Below are 21,172 nucleotides of genomic sequence, written 5' to 3'. Positions count from 1 at the left end.
GTTTCAGTGTTCTGCATCTGGGTCTTCCAAAATGTTGGAAATTTTTTTGATATATTGCTTGGTGAGGTCATCAACTTTCCCATTGGAAAACCATGCTATTTAAAGTGGCTATAGGTGGTTTCTGAAATTATTCTGTGAATGTGGTAGTTCTCATTATTTTTAATCTGTAAAGAAATAATGTTACAAGTCTCAGGTTTTTGAGACTCCAGGTGTTTATCACAATTTAGTGTTAGCGTTGATGCCCATAAGTGTGTGTGTTGTCACTGTAGGTTCTACCTGGGTACCCTTGTTTCGGTAAATATAATTGAGTGCCTGCTATGTAGGCGTAGCCTGGAGGTAAAAGTGGGGAAGTTATCAATTGAGCTTCACAGTGTACTTTTCCTTCTCACAATGCTGATGATGCCTAATCAAAAAAAAAAAAAAAAAAAAAAAAAGACTGTCCTGGCTGGCATAGCTCAGTGGATAGAGTGCAGGCTGCGAACCAAAGTGTCGCAGGTTCGATTCCCAACCTGGGTTGCAGGCCATGACCCCCAGCAACCGCACACTCTCTCTCCCTCTCCCTCCCTTCCCTCTCTAAAAATAAATAAATAAAATCTAAAAAAAAAAGACTGTAAAAATGTACCTTTGTAATAGTAAGAATATTCCACCATTTGAATTGCTGTCCAGAAATAAGTTACCTACAAAACACAATGTGTTCCATCTTACTGTTAAAAAAAATTCCCAAGGGAAGATGACAGTTAACAAAAATTCAGATTATAAATACAATTATTGAATCAGTAATTCTAAGAAAGTCTCTAACTGAAGCTAACACAATAAGGATTCAGTAAATATTAGCTGCATTAATTTTTGTATTTTTTTATGTAAATACTATTGTCACTAGAAATAGTGATATTCCTATTTTTACAAAAAAAGACTTATAAAATGAATTAAAGATGAATACCCAAAACATCAACATGTGAGCCAGTCAGAAGCATCTGAAAGGTCTTAACTAATCATTACCATGTCGCTGCACCTAACTTCTGTGAAGGAGGGTGGCCCTTACTCACCCAGAAGTGCTGAAAAGAACATGCACTTAGAAAACCAGAACTCAGAAACCATCCAGAAAGTCTCGAGTCTTTAAAAGCATTCTCACAAGGGCCAAATTGATGAAAAGAGAGTTGACTTGATCAATTCTTTCTAGCTGGTGAAAAGGGCCTGCTTACAGCAAGGGGTTGAACATCTCATGACCTATTGACCTCCCATCAGTCTTTGACCATAAATTTACTGGTTTACACATGGAATTTACATTTAACCTAGAGACTACTGGCTCCCTAGAATTTTTTCTTTAGATTCTCAACACTAGCTCAATGAAACATTACAAATATCATGAGTTTTATTTTAAAAACTGTCAACCATTAGTATTTTGAGGCTTCCTCAAATAGCATTTTGTTTGTTGGGTTACTTTTCTTTTATACCAGAGCAGGTGATAAAAAAAAAAGTTTCATATATAATTCCCAAAAGCCAAAACTGTGTATTCTTTAAAGTATGGGTGATTTGAGATATTTAAGTATAAGCTTACCTATTTTGTAAGTTACCGGGGTCAGGAAGAAAGCAGATTTAGAAGCCTAGTTAGGGAAGGTCTTCGTGAGCAAGACTTTGAGGCTTGAGTCCAGAAAGGCCTGAAGAGGCTGGTGGGCCATGGAACCATCAAAAGGAAGAATGTTCTAAGCAAAGGAAATAGCAAGTGCAGAGGGCAGAAAAGGGCTTTATTATTGAAGGATGAAGAGGCAAGCATGGCCCAGCTTAGCGCTGGTGATGCAGAGTCCAGAGAGACGAGGGCAGGGACGGAGGGCCACCCAGCCATGGTCAGGAGAACTGACCTCATTGCACATGCCAGAGGATGGCATTCAAGGACTCCATGAGAGGATGTGACAGACCTGATTCTGATTTTTAGATGTCTTTGGCTGTGTGTGGAGAGTCAAAAGGAACTGGAGAAAAGATATTTTTATCAGTGATTTGGTGAACTAGCGGTAGAAGTGGAGAGAGCTGATTGGATTCTAGATTCTGCTGCAAGTAGAGGAATTGGATTTGAAAATGATCTGGATTGGACCTCTGGGCGATAAGTAGCAGAGAGGAATGAAAAGATCATTCCCAAGTTTTTATCCTGAGCAACTGGGAGAATAGTCGTAGGAGAGAGTTGAGATGGGGGAATACTAGCTGGGAAGGGAAATAGAAAGTCTGGTGTCGGACCAGCTTGAGATGTCTATGAGACACCCACTTGACCCAGGCAAGGAGGCAGAGGTGGGAATGAGGCTGTGGGCAGGGCTGGGGAGGTCAGAGTTAGAGTCGACCATGCACAGCTCGGAATCAGAAGCTCCTCAGATGTTCTTAGCTTGATTTCTTCCTAAACATTTATTGAGCACCTTCTTCGTGCTGGATGCTCAAGGCCAGTCTGTGGTCTTACAGTCCAGCCAGGTATTGAAGACACAATTGCTAACTAAATCATAGCCTGAAACATACGAGAAAGCTTGCTTAATGTTCTCTTCATTAGTGAACTTTAGAGTTAGATAGATTTGCTCTCATCTGATAATCATGCCTTGTAAAAATCTGTAGTTCAGTAAGTATTCTTCTAGTCAATAATAATAACCAAGACGATCAGAACATTCTGCATCCTTTTGGCTCCACTGAGGCTGAGGAGAAAAGTCCTGAAACAGTTCAGGAGCAAGCCTTCACTCTCGGAGTGCACATTTCGTGGTGTTCTGCACATTGTCAAGGGGAGCATGTTAAGGCTGGGCCTTACTCTCCAGGCATAGAAAGAAATGAATGCCTGACAATGTGATAGCTGTTCTGTCTCCTTGGGAACCAGATACTTGAGAAGTAGCTTAGTCACAGTAGCTTAGGCAACTCCCTGAGTAGGCCATTCAGTAAGGGGACACAGGATCTGGTTGATATAATGCAAAATTAAGGCATGTTTCAGCAATATGTACAAAAAAAGCTTGAGAATGCCCCACCTCCTGTGTAATTCTAGCTCTGGGAAGCAGGCATGTTGGGTGTTAGAAGGAAGTGGTGTTTTTATAACAAAGTTGATGGGAACTAACGGAGGGTGCCGGTCTGGTGCAGGCTTGGCTGTGGAAGAGAAGAGAAACAGCATCGTAGCAGGAGAATAAAGTCTGTGGGCGTTAATGCAGGTTGTTGTTGATGTCTGGCCCAGCTTGCTTTGTTTAATGCATTTCCAGAAGTTGCTTTCAAACAAGGTCCAAATTCTCTAATTTCACTGAAGAAAACTAGTCTTGATTTTTTTTTCATTAAATGCTTTCTTTAAAATAGACAATACATTTTGGAATAGTCATGGAACCATCAAGCCTATGTGAATTCCCAACATGCATGTATTAAATTTGATTGTCTCCGGTTAAAAAAAAATAGTATAACCTAGATGTCATAGCAAAGCAAGTGCCACAGACTTCTATTCCAAATAAGCATCAGCTGATGCTTATCCCCAAGCATGGCTTTCCTCTCATGGGAAGATTCCCCAGCATATCAATACCCAGTGGCTTGATTATTTTACTATTTATCTTTTATTGTCGCTCGGATGGATTTGGCCTAGTACACTCCTCATTTTATACAGAAACCTAAACATGAGTACTTATACCAACATAAAGCTTAGTATTTTTAATTCTAGGTCCTACTTATTAATAATTCCCTATGTGCCCAATACTCACTTAATTCAACATGAATGCTCTGAGACTGCTAAGCCCATTTCACACATGAAGAAACTGAGGTTTAGAGGAGGTTAGAGACTAAAGGTAAAAAACACAAGTACTATGACTGGTGTAAGGTAAATATTAAATTATATTTTAATGTAGTTGAACTTTGACTGCCAAATACTTGACTCTGGCCTGATGGCCAATGAGTAAGTAATATGTGGCCATGTCTTCAAATTTATGAAGTGCCAATAAGTAACATACTTTATGGTGTGATAGAGTGAGCATCAGATTCAAATTCAAATAGATCTACCCTCGAATCCAAGCTCTGACTTTGCAGGGTTTCCCCCCACCTCCTCTTTGGCAAATCATTTATTCCCACTGATTCTGTTTCTTCATCTATAAAGCTGGCTACTTAACTTGCAAGACTGTTTTAAGAATTAAGTTATATCAATTACATCTCAACAAAATTAGAGGGAAAAGAAAGATTGTGGTTGTGTCATGAATTGGAAGGGCCCAGCGCTGTGTCTTACTACACAATAGCCCAATGATAAGAACAGTATTCATTACCTACTGATCATGTATCTGCTGCCTGAGCATGGGTTTTATAGAACACCAGGCTTCTGCAAAGATCTCAGTTGTCATAGTGAGTTTCAATCAATTGCATTTCCCTAGTGAGTATGACACTGAGATGATTCAGTACATTGATGAGAAAAATTTGGAAACAGTTTCTCTAGCCCATTTCATCAGAACAGTCCAGTTAGCCAGTAAAGATTGTTGTTCTTACCCTGTTTTGGGGGTAACACTAGACTCCCAAATCCTTTGAGGGCTGACCTCCTTCCCTAGTGGCTGATGAAGATGCTGAACTCTCAGCATGGTACGGAAGCAGCCAGACACCCAGCGTCCTCCTCAGGCTGGGGAGGGTCTGGTCACATAAATGGAATGATCTCTCTGCTGGGACCCCCAGACCCAGGTTGGCTAACCTTTTCTGTAAAAGCCAGATAGAAAGGCTTGGTGGGTCCGCTGCCTGTCATTATGCTCAGCTGACAGAGCCACAGACAATATGTAAATGTGGCTGGATCCCAATAAAACTTTATTTATAGCTCCCATTTTGAATTTCATGTAATTTTCATGTGTCGTGTAGTATTATTCTTCCTTTGGTTTTTAAAAGTCTAGACCAGAGGTCTAGATCAGAGATTGACAGACCATATCCTACAGGCTTTCGTAGGGCCTGCTTTCATAGGGCCTTCAAGCAAAAAATATCACTTAAATTTTTAAGAGTTATTTAACAAGAAGAAAAAGAATGTGTCCCAGATTGTATATGGCCTGCAAAGACTAAAATATTTATTATCTGTTCCTTTAGAGGAAATGTTTGCTTACCCTGCTCTAGATCAGACTCTTAACCTTGTGGTGATCAGCTTCACTCCTGCTGTCAGGGCACCAGGACAGTTGATTTGATGACAGCCACGCCGCACTGACTAGACTATAAACTCAATGCAGGCTCTGGGACCCACCGGAGAAACGTCAGCACATGAATTCACCAGGGTGAGCAAAGCAGCTGGAACAACTAGGTCCAACATGCTATGGCTTCAAACACTGTAGAAATTTCTACTCCTCTTATTTAATGGTCTCAAATGGATCTTCCAAGTTGCTTGGTTTGGGCAACATTTAGTGGTACCTATGAGGTTGTGCCATCTCACCATGGAGCTCCTGAGGCTTCTGGTCATTCTCAGGAGCTTTGTAATGCCCACAGGGAGCAAAACCAGGGAGGGTATGAATGGAGACCTTCTAGCTCAGGTTTGGAAAGGGCACACCTCTGCCCACACAGCCCAGCACAAGGGAGGCAGGGAGATGCAGCCTGGCTGTGAGCCCAGGGAGACACAGAGAACGGGTTTTGGTGGAAGGCAGCAATGGCAGCCACAGTTCTCAGTGAAGAACTATTTGACAAGTGAATGCAAAGCAGAGCACACTTTCCGACCGTTCTGGCGGCTCTGGCCATCCCCGCAGAGCAGCGCCCAAAGGCTGTGGCAGGTGTGCTGAGAGAGATGAGTGGCCGGTTCAGTCCCAAAGGATACATCCCTGGTTTTATTTTCTTCTTTGTATATTAATGCCAAGTTAGATCAAGATGATGAGGTAACTTATGGTTCCAAGTATGACTTTTGGATACTGTAGAATGTCATGGAATCTAACTCTCAAAACAAAAGCATGGTGTTTTTTGCTATCAAAGGATTTCCAGCTGGAAGAGCCCCCTCCATCCCTTTTCTCTGCTCTTACCCTGACAGATGCCCTCTTCACTTTCACTGCCAGCCACCTCCTCCCAACTGTCAGTAACGCAGCCTCACTTAGTGTCTTGGAAACTGCGACTTTAAGTGAAACAACTCATAAGGAAACCAATTTGACCCCAGGTTAATTGATATAAACGAGAGTTAAGTTCCTACAGCATGTTTCTGACCATTAAAATATCACCAAACTTCTAAAGACACAAACTCTTCTAATATTAAACAGTGAAATAAATTTAAACTCTACAGGCTTTTAAGAAAGATGAATAAAAACAAGATAATGATTTTCCAACCCAGTGATTCCAGTTCAGGGTCTCAGTGGCCAGAGCCTGTCCTGGCAGCTCAGGGCCCCCAGCAGGACCCACCCAAACAGGACACCCTTCCATCACAGGGCCACTCACACCCACTCAGACAGGGACAGCGTGGACGTGACCTTCACCTTAGGTGCACACCTTGGGGATGTGGGAGGAAACCGGAGTCCTCAGAGAAAACTGTTGCAGACATGGGGAGAACATGCAAGCTCCACATAGACAGTGGTCCCAGTCAGGAATTCAGTTATTTTTTTTTCTCATCAACATTACAACAAAATGATGTTATTCAAAGACCTGCTGTATATAACTGATACATATGTTCCTGCTGCCTTATTGAAGAAAGCCTGATCTTTCTTATTCCTACCCATAAACAGGAATGCTATGAATGAACACAGATCGCCACAGCCTCCCAGCCACCTCACCCACCTGCCTCCACCTGTGCTGGGGGTCCCTTGCTCTGTGGCCTCAGGAGAAGCACCTTGCATCTCTGAGTCTCACTTGTTCTGCCTTAATCTTCCCATCTGTAAGATGGACGCTATCACAGGGCTGTTGGGAGAACAATGGGAAGCACCTAGAAAAATACTCCCAGATACTCCACAAATAAGAGCTGTTATTATTCACTCTGGAGTTCAGAGGAGGGACCAGCAGTAGTGACTATTGTGTGTTCCAGGTAGAAGAAAGAGCACAGCCATGTAGGGAAATGATAGTCAAAAAGGCTGTATATTTATGAAGCATATTTCGTGGATCAGGCTCTCAGAAGATGAGCAGCAGAAAATGTATTGAAATGCTAATAAAACACTGCATTTTTGTTGTTTTTAAACACAGTTTGCACTATCTTCCATTAATTACCCAATCAGTCCCTTCTTTTTAAAATTTTTTATTTATTGATTTTGACACACAAAGGAGAGAGAAAGAAAAAAATACTGATTTTTTTGTTCCATTTATCTATGCATTCCTTGGTTGCTCCTTATATGTGCCAGGACCAGGGACCAAACCTGCAACCTTGGCATAAGGGAATGATGCTCTAACCAGCTGAGCTACCCAGCCAGGGCAGTCCCTTCTTTTTTCTAATGAAGAAACTGTGGCTGAAAAAAATTAAATAGTTGGTCCAATGGAGCACATCTGTTAACTACCACACCGGAAATATGATCTAGACTCCTGACTGGCCCCTGGCCCTTGGAGCACTGAGTGCCAGGATCTTATGCTGCAGGTGTGGGAGTGCCATGCGCAATACTAAAACAGTGGAGTGACAGGCTGGAATTGTACAACTGGGAAGATTGATCCGATAGCAAAGGAGATTACTGTAGTGCTCCTGGTAGGAAATAATAAAGGCCTAAGAAAAGGGCTGTAACCCTAGGAAGGAGTGAGAGATAGGAGAGTGGTTACAAATGAAATCCAGATAGCGCTTTTGATTGGGTTTAGCCTTTTCTTTGGCACTGCATGAGCCCCTGTGTGTGGAGGCCAACTTGGCCAGGTCCACTCTGGCTTTCTTCTTCTTCTTCCCTCTTTGTGCCCCTCCTTGGCAGTTGTCCCGAATTTGGGGTTCAGTGGGTTTTCTCCACAATCACAACTAATCTTTGAATAGTTAGGTTCTTTCTCTCATTCTCTACTTGGCTATTATTTTCATGATGTCGAAAGAGGGAGTCTCTTCAGTAAGGAGAAAATTAAAGCAATCGAGTGTCATGTGTCTAATCAGTAAAAAAGGACCTGATTAGCTCCACCATAGGTTTGGATTTTTTTTTTAATCATTCAGCCAGCAGTTGAGCCATGATTTATATTTCATGAGTACACAGATTCTCACAGTAATCCAGACCATTTCTTAATTGTCATCAGAACTACGCCCAACTCCTGAGACTTGGCATTTCATGCCAGCTGTCCCGTGATGGGTCCTTATAAAATTGCAAGAAGTTAATATTCCATTGGTGCCACTGGGAACTTGAGATGGGCGGAAGTTAATCAGTGGAAACTTTGGGTCTTAGGTTGTACACATCATTTACATAACACTTCTAGTAATATTACTTTTAAAAAATAATATTTTAGCATATATTTTTTTCTTAGAGGAGGGAGCTACTTTTCTAATCTTATGCTTAATCCTTTCCTTGTGAGCACCCAGCATGGGACCTCAAAAATAAGCCACTCCTGTGCGCTGAGTGCCTGTTCTTGTTTTTCAGCTTCTTCCCCGCCCCCCGCCCCCGGCAACAAAAGATTTTGAATGGGGAGAAATTATTTTAAATGACATTCAGGCCCCTTTTGTGACTGTAATATTAGCATTCTAACTAAGGAATTGTTTATGGGGTCTAAAGTGGGTATTTTTTTTCTTTCATTTGACTGATTCTGCCCAAAGATTTGCTATTGGTTTGAGCATACTTTACGAGATTTTCACATTGACCAACAAATCCTCATAAACCCGCTCACGTTGTTAGTATCACACCTCACCAGGCCGCCATAACTCTCGGTGATTGCTTGTCAGGGGAAGCTTAGCTGCCCACATAGAATCTGTGTGGACAGAATTTAGAAACCTTATCTTTTATTCCATAAATTCAGAATGTAAAGACCATGCATATCCTGAGTTACTACTCACACTTTCTGAAATAGTCGAACCATCTTCTAGTAACTCCTTCTAGCTTAAGATTAATTCTTTAAACAGCAATTTTTTAAACATGATAGATTCTACTTTTTGATCCCAAGTTAGAAAAATTAATTGCGAGGCGTTTGTGTAAAGTGGGTCTCATAGATGTAATGGGGTATGTGTTCACTCGACGTGCAAAAGACATTCATCATACATTTAAAATGTACTTGTAAATTGAAAATAGTAGTAGATAAAAATTTAAAAGTAAAATTAATTGGGGAGTGAGTTTCAGGAAAATAAGCCCTCAACACTCTAGGAATTTCATAGAATCTAATTGCTAATTCAGAGTGCTGTGGCTTCTAAAATTAGAACAATGACCTGGGTATTAAAATATTTCTTAAAGGTCTTAACTGAAAGAATTTAAGTTGGACAAATTTATATTGCCTTATATATTTGTTTGGTTTTCTTAACCATTCCATTTTTCCTTTTGCTTTTCAGCTTAGGAAACTAAGATGGTGGAAGGAAAGGAAAAGGGGGACAGAATGTGCAAGGGTGTGGAGATAGGAACCAGAGCTACATTCAAAATAGGAACAATTTTGCTTTTAAAGCTTTACTGGTTTATCTAAGCAATAAAGAGATATTGCTTCCTTATTAGCACTTGGTGCTATTTTTAGTTGTTCTTATAGTAAAACTGAAACGACTTACAGTTCTTTTTTGGACTATGCAAGATCTAATGTAATATCTGGCATTTGTGGTGTCGTTAAATCAAAGCTTAACATCTCAGGATATATCCTTTAAAACAGTTGCATAAAAGGGAGAAATATTGGTATGCTTGGACAAATGGTTGGCTTCAAGTTTTCTAGAGAAACAAGAAAGCATTTTATTTTTATACTCAGAAAAGCATTCTGGATCCCATTCTAAAAAACTAAGAAGAGATAAACAGATTTTGCTTACACTTTCTATCTATTTTGAGGCTTAACGATCATGGACACTCTAAGTCCAAAGTAGAATTTTTGAAAAAAAATTAGGCGAAAATAGGTAAAGAATATCATTTTTGAATCAGCCTCACTTGGGGGAGTGCCTTTAAAAATAAGTTACCATTTGAAGCTAGGAAGTGAGAATTGAGAATGAGTGAATTCTACCTTTGAAAACAGTTTTTGCAGTGCTTAACTTAAAAGATAGTTAAGATCAAGTATCGTGTACAAATACAGGAATCAGCAATGCAGATTTAACTGGTATTTCTCAACATAAAATCTGAGCAGCATGAACTTCATCCTGGTCACTGGAATAAAGCAAAAAACATGTAAGAAATTACCCACTGTCCCTCCTCACCAGGGCCCTGGAGGACTTCACCACAGTGCCCTGTGGGGTGAGGTCCCAGGCTAATTGTGTGGTTTCCATGTGAGGACTACCCAGAACTGACGACTCCATCAAAAGAATTTGTCAAAATAGAAGCAGTAGGTGGTACTCAGTACCTTAGCCTTCAGGCATATAGTAGCTTAATTGAAGTAACGATCACTGAAAACATCCATGAAAAAATTGTACCACCAATTCTGAAGTTGCACACGCAAAGCCTTTTGTGTTAGACAGGCTACAGTACCCAAGACATACACCTGGGTACGCACCCCTCTCCTGCTGAGTCACCTTTTGTTTCCTGGTCTAACGCTAAATTAAAAAGTTTTTCATACAAGTCAGTCTTTTATAATTCTTTAATTTCATGCATAGTAGCGTCTTGGGTGCCTAGCCATAATTCTTGCCTTTAGGGAGTTTATAAGTAAATAAAGGAGATTGTTGGTAGAGAATGAATGAATCTTCAATAGCAGTTCTTCCTTGGGGCAGAAATATTCTGAATTAACACCACTCTCAGTCCACAAAGAGTGAAACTGCTGAATCTCTAAAGGACCAACAATATTCAAGAAGCAACCAGTCTCCCTGTGTTACTCATGACAAGCATTCTCTAGTAGCTACAATCACTGAACTAGTAAGGAATAGCCTGTAACAGGATGTGAAATGATAACACAAGCATTGTGGATCAAAAAAAAATCAGGACCCACAGCAGCTGTGCAGCCAGAAAAGGAATGCCAGAGGCCCTAAGTGAGATGCTTCTAGGGTTACTGCTCTTAAATGGCACAGGGAACTCTCCTTTGCAGCTGATCAAGTTGCACAGTGACACTGCTCTCGCTGCTGTTCCTAAATGTGTGAGACGTAGGTCCTGTGGCTTCAATTACAAATGCAGGCGTTCCTCTGGTTTTCTGGATGAGAACATCCCGTGTGATAAGCATTAGTAGGGTTCAAACAGGCAAAGCAGTGTCTGAGATACATTCTTGTGCATATTCTAAGTCTCACTTGGGTCTGGGTACCTATCACCAAGTGAGTCCTGAAACCTTCTTCTCAGTAAATGGTGCTGTACTGAGCAGCTTTCCACGGCTTTTTCAGTTTTGACCTTTAAAAAAGGTTTTGGCCTTCTAAAAGTATGATTTGGGCATGGTTTAAGGTTTCAAAAGAAATATTTTTAATCCATAGTTTTACCGCCAAAAGACAACTGATCTTGTCACAGTAAATACTTCCATATATTTTTAAATTTTTAACTATAAGTGCTTCTTACATATGTACAAAAGGAGATGGAGCAGTGTCATGAAACCCAGTGTAACCCCTCCCAGCTTTAACAGTTACCAAGTCCAAGGTAATCCCATTGTGTCTGTATTCTCCCCACATCCCTCCCCTCCCCTGCTCTGTCCTAGGATGGTTCTTCAAAGCAAATCCCGGATATCACATTATTCATTTACATATATCTCAGTATGCATTTAAGTCTCCATTAAAAGAGATTTTATAATTGAAATAGATGATACCCAGTATGTTAGCAATCTTGAAAAATTAATAAGTATTCCCTAATATCATTAAATGCCTAATCAACAATTACATCTCTCTGTTTTTAATTTTTAAGTTATGATAAAATACACATAATGTAAACTGTACCCTCTCAGCAGTTCTAGGTGCACAGCTCAGTTGCGTGCAGTGCATTCCGGTTGTTGCCCCGCCATCCCCAGAGCTCTTCCCATCACGCAGACTGAAAGGCTGTGGCTGTCACACAGGTCCCCACGCTCTCTCCCCCAGCGCCTGTCAGCGACCATTCCACTTTCCGTCTCCGAGATTTCTGACAACTTTAAGTACCTCATATGAGGAAAGTCATCCAGCATTTGTTTTTCAGTTAGTGGCTTATTTCACTTGGCATGATTTCTTCCAGTTTCATTCATGCTGTAGCCTGTGTTGGAATTACCTTCCTCTTTAAGGCTGAATAATACTCCATTGTATGGGTATACCACATTTTCCTTATTCATCGGTCAGCGCTCACTGGGGTTGCCTCTACCTCTTAGCTATTCTGAATGAGGCTCCTATGAACATGGATATACAGAGATACCTTTTGGAGACTCTGCTTTCAGTTATCATGGGTACATATCCAGAATTGGACTTATGGGATCACATAGTCATCCTATGCCTAATTTTTTGAGGAACTGCCACACTGTCTTCCAGGGCAGTTGCATCATCTTACACCCCCACCAGCAGTGCACAAAGGGTCCACTTTCTCCATAGCCTCATCTACACACTATTTTCTGGGTGTTTTTTTAATAGTAGCCACCCTAATGCGATGCAGACTCCACCCAGCAGGGTCCATATGTTGTGGATGAGACGAACAAATTCACATGCACTACAGAAGTCCTGTGGAGAAAAAGGGATGGCATCTCGCACCTGCTGGCTTTCTGACAGGGCTGGGCTACGTTTGTCATTGCCAAGCGGATTGGTTCCCTATACTAATGAGTGTCAGATTATGTCTCACTGTGGTTTTGATTTGTATTTCCCTACTGATTAGTAATATTGAGCATCTTTTCAGGGGCTTGTGAACCATTTATACATCTTCCTCGGAGAAATACTCTTCAAGTCCTTTGCCCATTTTATATTAGGTTTCTGTTGTTATTGTTGAGTTTCAGGAGTTCTTTATATATCCTGAATATTAACCTCTTATCAGATATCTGAGTTGTAAATATTTCTCCCATTCCATAACAGGTTGCATTTCACTCTGTTAACTGGGTCCCTTGATGTGCAGGAGCCTCTAGATGTAATATATTATATCTAAGCAGAGCCTGTAGTATGCCCATTATAGGAATGTACATTTTTTCTTTTCTGCCCTGCATGCAAGAGTTCTTTGCTTGCAGGTTGTGAGCACAATTATTGTAGAAGAAACTTTTTACATTTCTGTGCCAGGTAGCAAGAGTGCCCCTTGCTAATAATGTTAACCTTGTGTTGGAACTAGTATTAGACCTCACCTGGGTAGAGATGAGCAGGACAGCTCCACTGTAAGCTCCGCAATGAGGCGGTTGTATCACTTGTCATCCTAGGAGAGTCACTAGATTGAAACATAAAAGCAAGTGGGACCACCTGGCAGGAGCAACAGTGTCTTCATCTGGCAGTTGAGTCCTGGTAAAATCAAATTCTGAAATTGCTGTGGATTTTACTTGCTAACAAATACTTTTAAATGACTCTTAAAGTTTATCAAATGCCTAGTTCATGTGTGAAACAAAATAGGGCAAGAAGAGGCCATACCTTGGTTTTCCATTATTCCAGTACCCACAGGAATTTACAGACATCCTTTTCTTTTATTCACTTAAATCAGGCTATAGATTTTCAGCACATGAACGCAGCGCTTCCCTCTCTAGAGGTGAATACAACTCTCTAGAGGCTGCATTTCATGGCATTTCAGCATTTCTGTGCGCTGACTTTGAATTTCTTTTTTCGTTCTTAAACATTGTTAGGACATGGAGATCTAGTATAATAGCAGGGATCAGGCTGAAAAGAGGAGCAGGAAAAGAACTCCAGTAGCCCAAGGGTGATGCTGGTGACTTCAGTGGAGGATGGAAATAACTTTAGTCTCCATGGGCCGGCCTGCGCTCTAGAAACAGGAGAAAAAGATCTTGAGGCAAAGGATAATTAAAGGTCACTGGACAGAGGATGAAAGCAAAATGATTGCTTTAGGCCTGGATCTACCCTCAGCAGATTTCATTGTTATTTAATTTTTCTGTATAATGTTGCTGTGTGTTCAATAGAAATAATCATCCTTGGCTCACCCCACAACAGCCATGGGTAGCCTAGCCTTGCAACAAGTTCCTTTACTTTATTTGCGTGAATTTAACAAGATATTTGCAACTCAATGTCATATTAAAATAATTTAGGAGCAAGGTTAAATTTCACTCCTGTGTGTGCGTTGTATGTGTGGAGGGGAGTGTGTGTGTGGTGCTGGATGCTGTTTATTTTGTTTTGGTTCAAGCAGGTGTCTGCTACTAGAATTTCCTGAGCATAAGAGCCATAGTCAATGTCCACTGTTGCTTCATTGAACAAGAAGAATGATAAAGCAGTTGATTGGATTTTCTCTTTTTGAGCCTCTTCACTGTACCATTTTTACTAGGAAACTAAATTATACAGCACATGAGAATATATTTTGCAAAATGTCATGCATGCCACTACTGAGTTTTAAAAAACAAATGATGAGCTGCTGATGTTATGCTAACATTTATTTCATTAATAATAAGGTTTTGTAATTAGTTCTTCTAAGGATGAGCTGTTTTTTCCTTGACCAGCGTGGCTCAGTTGGCTGGGCGTCATCCCACAAAGTGCAAGTTCTCCTGTTCGATTTCTGCTCAAGTCAGGGCACCTACAAGAGCAACCAAAGTTCCTCTCCCCCTCGCTCCCCCTCCCTCCTCCTCTCTCTAAATAAAATCTTTTTAAAAAATCTTAAAAAAAAGAAAAGAGGCTGCTCTTTAATAAGGTACAAATTAATCAGGCATTACTAGTGAACATGTTTAATACTATAGTATGTAGATAGAATGATTTTAGGATTCAGACATCTGTTTTTCCTAAGCTAGGTATCTGGGATTTTTTTTAAGCAACACTGAATGCTAACAACTAACTAAAGATCAAATTTAATATTTTATTTTTTTCTTCATTGGAATTGTTTGAAGTATTTTATTTTTATCACTTTTCATTCATCTGTTCCTCTACCAGACTGGGAAAGGCTGACATTGTGCTAAGTCCCAAAGATGGAGAGAGAAGGACATAGGGATGAGGGTCTGCCCTCCTTAGACAAGAATGCACACAACTGTGGTACCCAGCAGGTGATGAGCCCGGGTAGGGAGAGTCAGGAAAGAGACTCTGAATTGATGGAGGGCAGTGCGAGAAGCACTGCGCGAGGGTGCAGGGCATGAACACACAGGCGCAGTCAGAGCTCTCGGTCCGTTAAGGTGGGTAGCCAGTGGAGACGAGTGCCCCGGTTTCCTTTAGGTTTTTGGTGGGAACTTCCATCAGAGCCACTTGTCTTTTACAGTAGACCTCTGCCTAGCCATCTTTGCAGAAAAGATTTTATGATGAAAGAATAGTTTGGAAAACTATAAGCAGGCCATGTGTTGAGATAAACAAGAGTCAGACGTTTATGGGTCCTTCCTACTGGTTCCAAGTGTTCGGATGTTCTCGGAAAGAGATAGGAGAGTGGAGTGGGCATGGTGGGACCCTGGACCTGGAGCCTGTGAGGGATCCTGGTGAAGATATCTACAAAGTGGGCAGGTGGCTGGGGAAAATTAAAGGAGCAGTGAATATGAGGAAGGCTTGGATTCTAGGTCCCAGTGGCAGGGTGCGGAGACTGATTTGGGGTGGGGATAAAAGAAAGGTGGAAGAATATCAAGTTTGGGGCTGGCAGGCTGCCATTTTCCTGAAGAAGGAAAACAGTAGGTTTCCAGGAGAAATGACAACTCCAACCTGAAGCATGTTGAGTGTCAGGTGCTCTGCAGAACATTCCAGTGGAAACGACCAACAGGTCATTGCTGCAGGGGCCTACAGGTGAGATCTGATTTAATAAAGGGTCGGGGGCCGTGGTTGAAATTGTGAGTGTGTCGGGGTCTGTACGGCAGTGTGAAGAGAGTGAGGAATGGGTGAAAACTGTCCTGGGGACCAAGGTTATTTAAGGGACAGGTTGCAGACAATCAGATCCCAGGAACATGGTCAGAAAACAGCAACAATGTGATTGGCCCCAGAAATGGAGAAATGTCACGATTAGACAACAGGGCCAACTGCCAGAGAGGGGTCAAGTTCAGAAAAGAATGGAGAGATTTGGCAGAGAGTTTTCCTTAAAAAGAGATGTTTCTTTGAAGTGGAGGCAAAGTTCTGTAATTTTTCAAAAGTGATCGAACAAAACATGGTGTTTCAAAAGCAACCATTTCATAACTGCAGCTCTGGAATTCGTTATTGCAAAAAGCACAAGAAAAGTAAGGCTAAGCCAAAGGCACGGTGATTTTACCATTTCAGTTTTGGTCTAAAAAAATGTGTTTTTTTCTTTCTTCATCTAAATATGCCAAAATAAGCGACCAAGCCATGACTAATTTATTAACTGTTCAGTATTAGCTCTTGTCACATTTACTTTGTATCAGACATATTTGAAAACTTTGAAAAGTATTAAAAGATTATTACAACAGGAAAATAAAACCCAACCTCCATGCGAAAAGAACGCCACTGCTAGAATGCGTGAGCCAATCTGTGGGTGTGGCTACTGGTCTGCTCTCCTGCTAGTCTGCTCTCAGGGAAAACACATCATTGGGTGAGGTGACTTTGCACCCTGCCAGCTCTGTTACCACAGGCAAATCACCACACTGCCGACTCGCAGTTTTCCCATCTCTATATCAAAAGTAGGTATCCTCCACAGCCCTGCTTTTCAGTCTGCCGATTGCGACACTTCAGTTGGCAATGAAATGGAAAATATCAGAACACACCCCACACAGTGAGGAAAGTCTTCTTTTGCCAAACTTGCGTGATTTCAGCTGTGTGTGTGTGTGTGTGTGTAGGTGAGAGAGAGAGAGAGAGAGAGAGAGAGTGAGAGAGAGAGGTATTACTAGATCAGGGGTGTAAAATGGATTTTTTTACTGTGGATCATGGTTTAAAAAATATTTGAGAAACACTGTTCCCTCAACTAGAGCCCCTTCCTGTTCTAAAATTCTCTCATTCAAGTTAACTTCTTTTTGGTGTAGTAAATGTTTCATAGCAATGTGGAGTGGCAGGTATAAAAGCCGGTAAGGCATGAAAGCTAATAACAAAAGAGAAAAACATTAAAAGGTAAATAAGACCAACATCTGTGTCATATTTGACCACAAGATTGAACAAGCCTTTAAAATTTATTAGTATTCCAACTCGCAAGCCATTACTCTAATTTATGAAGAAAAGTTAAAGTATGCTATGCATTAACAAACAATGAGGTAGTTCTTTTGATGGTGGCATAAATAAGCAACCATATCAAGGAGGAATAATGCTTTTTCAGAGTAACAATACCACGGCACATAAATTCTGGAACTGGCAATTACATAAACGTGGTGAGGCTCTTCTGCCTTGCCACATAAAAAAATTCATTGACCTGGTTATGAGACAAGTCGGTGGAATTTTATTGGCCTGAACAAGAGGGAGTAAACACCTTGGTCAGGTGTTTTGCTTTAGAAACAGCTGTTTGAACTCCCTCCACTCGTTAATTCTGCTCCAGGGTACACTTGAGTATTTGCTTTGTCCAGCATGCTTGCTGATACTTAGATGGAAGTGAGTGAGCGCTTTCCCATAAAAGAAGCACTCAGTGAGAGTTTTTCTTTATTTGTTCATGTAAACTGGTTTTAATTCTTGGCAACCTATAGGTTTTAGGTGGTATTAAACAGGGACAATTTGAGGAGGCTAAGGAGTATGAATTATCACGTAGGAAGACTGAGGGAAATAGTCCGTTCCTCCCTACCCCCAGCTCCTGCTCACTCAGTCGGCCTCTGTGTCTTTCCCTCCTTCCTGCTCTCTTATAAACCCCAGGGCTTTTGTTAAACCTGTTGGCAGTCTAACCCCCAACTTCAGGCCATGTTGTGTTCTCTGCCACCTTTCCACTGTCAGCTGGCAGAGAAGGCCTAGGGCAGAAGAGGAATTGAGACCAGCAATGCCATCCTGCCACATTTTCCCAAGCCTTCTGTTCCTCCTCTGGGACTTCTGTAAGTTCAGACGCTGGGCAATGCTGGCAGGGTATGGACAGGGCTAGTGTCATGGGTGGGGCTAGCAGGGTTGACTCCTCCTCCCTGGCCACAGCTGATTGGCCTCTGGCAGGTGCCCAATGTGTCTCTGCCTCACACCCCCACCCCTACCCCATCACTACATCCCAGGCCTCTGATCTCTCCGAGGTATATGGTTGTGCCAAATAAAAGATGAGAATACTTTTTGTATTCTAAGAAAAGAAAATTTATTCCATTTATTCTCTGAGAACAGTGTGTTTGCCATCTAGCTGTCTGATTTATTAGATGGGCAAACTGAGGCTCCATGAGAGGAAGACACCAAAGTAAGCTCAGGGTCAGAGGCTCTTCTCTGTCACTTTCTGCTCTTTCCAAAGCCCATGAGAGGTGGCACTTGGAGTGAATCCCCAAGGATTGATAGGCTATGGATACATGGACAGTAGGGAGTAAGACAGGCAGGTCTTGAGCTTTGGAATAAAGACAAAAGAGAAAATGTACAAGATTCATGTTGGATAGTATTAAAAAACAATAATCTTATTTTCTCTGGGTTTTATATCCTCAATTATAGTATAAGACCCAAAGACTGGTGATACACAGAGTACACCCCAGCCAGATTAAGGGCCTAAGTGAAGGCATAACTCCTCTAGTTACAATTTCCCCAGTGAAATGATGATATTTCTTCCAAAGGTTTGCTGTGATAATACAATATCATTTCAGAAATTATTCTTTGGAAAAGTTTCATAATACCACCATACCTATGAAAGTTGGTATTGTTATTAAAATATCAATGAAACTTTCAAAAACTCACATTACATCCTTGAACACTTTCTGTACCGACATGTTTTCCTTCTTCACTAATTGTACAGGATACTCACCATGAACCATCTTGCTTCCTCGGGTTTGATACTCTATGAATACAGTGACCCACTAAAACCTGTAAATATCTCCATATCCCCCCAAGTTGATCTCAGTGCCAGTAAATGTGGTCAGTGTATGGTTATGTGAAGCCTTGGGTAGAAGCCACAGGACACCTCAGAATGCTGCTGCCCCCTCCATGGATAGTACTGGCTTTTGGATGACTGGACAGTGTCATGTGAATGTTAAATGCACCTCCTGAGCTGGCACAAGGCCATGAGGTCAGAGTGGCCGGCACTTCCTTCTTTTGAGCATACTCAAAATTGGCAGGCAGTCTGAATGAAGAAAAGATAATGATAGCTACCATTTGCAGTAGAATTAGTATTCACTGCCCTTTAGAACTTAATCTCTGTTCAGTCTGTTCTCTAATATTTGTGAGGGTGCTTTTAGACACTTTTAATGGATTGTGGTGCAACATAAACAGTGTCTCCTTGATTTACTGACTTTCTTGCTCCCGAAACATGTTTGAAGCTGAATTTCTTCTACTTTACATTTTTTTGTAATATATAAAACAGCAAGTTATTTCTTCCTTATGCAAAGTTCCAAGAACCTCAGGGAAACTTTTTAAATAAAATAAGTCATTGATGTTTGCATATAAAATAAATGATGCACACCAAAGGCAACCAGAGCCCAAGCCACCCAAGGGGTCACTTTGAGCCTTTCCCAACACTGGTTCCCTCTTAATTGGACACTACAGCTCATATAACCTGGACTGTACATGTTCTTGACCTATAAAATTCTTGTTCTAGGATCCACCAACTTCAGTTTCCCTTGGACTGCGAATGGAAGAAATGATTTTCAACTTGGCCGACACACATCTATTTTTTAATGACTTAGAAGTAAGTTCAATTATTTCCTATAAACATCATGCTGCATACCTGAAAGTAGGAGATTGGTCTTACAATAAGGGGATATTGTTTTTCAGACCTCTAGTTGGAATAACAAGGTAAAGTAATGATTGATTATATGGTAACACATTTTGCCTTCATGGTACTTGTTTTGCTTTACTCGGGCTGTTGTGTTTCAAAGTTAGATTCCACATAACCATTGATAAGGATGAAAATTTGAGGTCGAGAATCTTAAATGCCAAGTTGTGTCGATTAGCAGAAGCTACAGATTTCTCAGTTGCATTGGGATGAATTGCCGTTAGAATTCAGCAGAACTGTGGTACTTGCACGTGCCGCTCACATCAGATTGTCCCTGTCTTGGGTGCTGTCCTTCCTGGCTGGCCCCGTTGGTCAGATGGCATTGCAGTCAGGCCTCTGCTCTTGGGGTGCAAGGATTTCTTATGTTGAACTGCCCCTGATTTTATTTGTCCATTATAATTTGGGGAGAAACTTGTATCAGATGGCTAGTTAAATGCGTTATAGGCAATGACAAACAGGAAGATCTCAGTGAGCAGCATTCTTAAGAATAAAGAATATTGTTTTTTATATCTCCATTCTGAGAAAACATGACTTTAATTACATTTCACTCCCTTCTTGATAGAGACAATTGTTTATTTAAATCCTGCTGTTAAGCAAGCTTGTGGTAGGGCTGCTAACAGCCATTAGTCATCAAGTTGTTGTTTTGCTAGATTTTATAAATGTGTGTGATTTCAGACAGGAGAAGAATCTGAAAGATTCAAATAGAACTTTTACTGATCAAAGTTAATTGGCAGCAATTGGCCTTTAAATATTTCCTGATGTTTCCCTTTTCGAAATCAAGCAAAATGCACCTTATTTAATAGATGAGCCAAAATCATTTGAAGAATGCCAGTGTGTGACAGACCTTAACTGCGGTTTGTTCAACATCTGTCCTGTATTTTGATTTCTTTTCATCTGTGGTGAAACTACTCACAGATGAATTGGCAACTTACAGTGCAATGAAATTATTTAAATGGGCTTCATTTTTTTCCCATTCCTTACTGAAATATTTATTTTTACACTTAGGGTAAAATAGGAAAGTTTTTTGCATTTTAAAGTGTTTGCTTTCCTTAAGGAAATCACGTGTAAGGCATTAGTATTTTTTAAGATAGAAATAGTACAAGTGAATGACATGTTTAGAATTGCCTTTAGAAAAGCCTAATAATCATACTTATTTTCAAAAGCTGTTTCTGATTTATGGTTGTGATTCACTTCATAAGAGAATAGCACGAAAAATTTTATATTTTACTAGTATGTTCACATTCCTTCCCTAAGTTTCCATTTGTCTTTCATGGTACAGACCAGGCTGATGTTTTGTCTTGGGTACAACCTTGTTCCTCTTAGTGATGTTAATAGGTGTTAATAGCACCCATCAAGAAGAAATTAGCAGTAATTTGCTATTGTTTTTAAACTCTACCTTCTTAAAAATGCCGTAGCTTGTCTATAGAGCG

General features: G+C 40.8%; 1 protein-coding gene across 20 annotated transcripts in view; it reads left to right on the top strand.

The window, feature by feature from the left end:
* The window catches only part of EYA1 (EYA transcriptional coactivator and phosphatase 1), a 295,372-nt gene that overhangs the window by 228,858 nt on the left and 45,342 nt on the right, over positions 1-21,172 (top strand). For all 20 annotated transcript variants that reach the window (XM_036031207.1, XM_036031210.1, XM_036031209.1 and 17 more), the window contains one exon: positions 19,566-19,655. In XM_036031207.1, coding sequence (XP_035887100.1) covers positions 19,566-19,655 — 90 coding nt within the window. The remainder of the gene's footprint in view (positions 1-19,565; positions 19,656-21,172) is intronic.

This window comes from Phyllostomus discolor, chromosome 7 (assembly GCF_004126475.2).
Source record: "Phyllostomus discolor isolate MPI-MPIP mPhyDis1 chromosome 7, mPhyDis1.pri.v3, whole genome shotgun sequence".
Taxonomy (NCBI): domain Eukaryota; kingdom Metazoa; phylum Chordata; class Mammalia; order Chiroptera; family Phyllostomidae; genus Phyllostomus; species Phyllostomus discolor.
The sequence above is the reverse complement of the archived record's forward strand: the minus strand, read 5'-3'. Positions and strand labels throughout refer to the sequence as shown.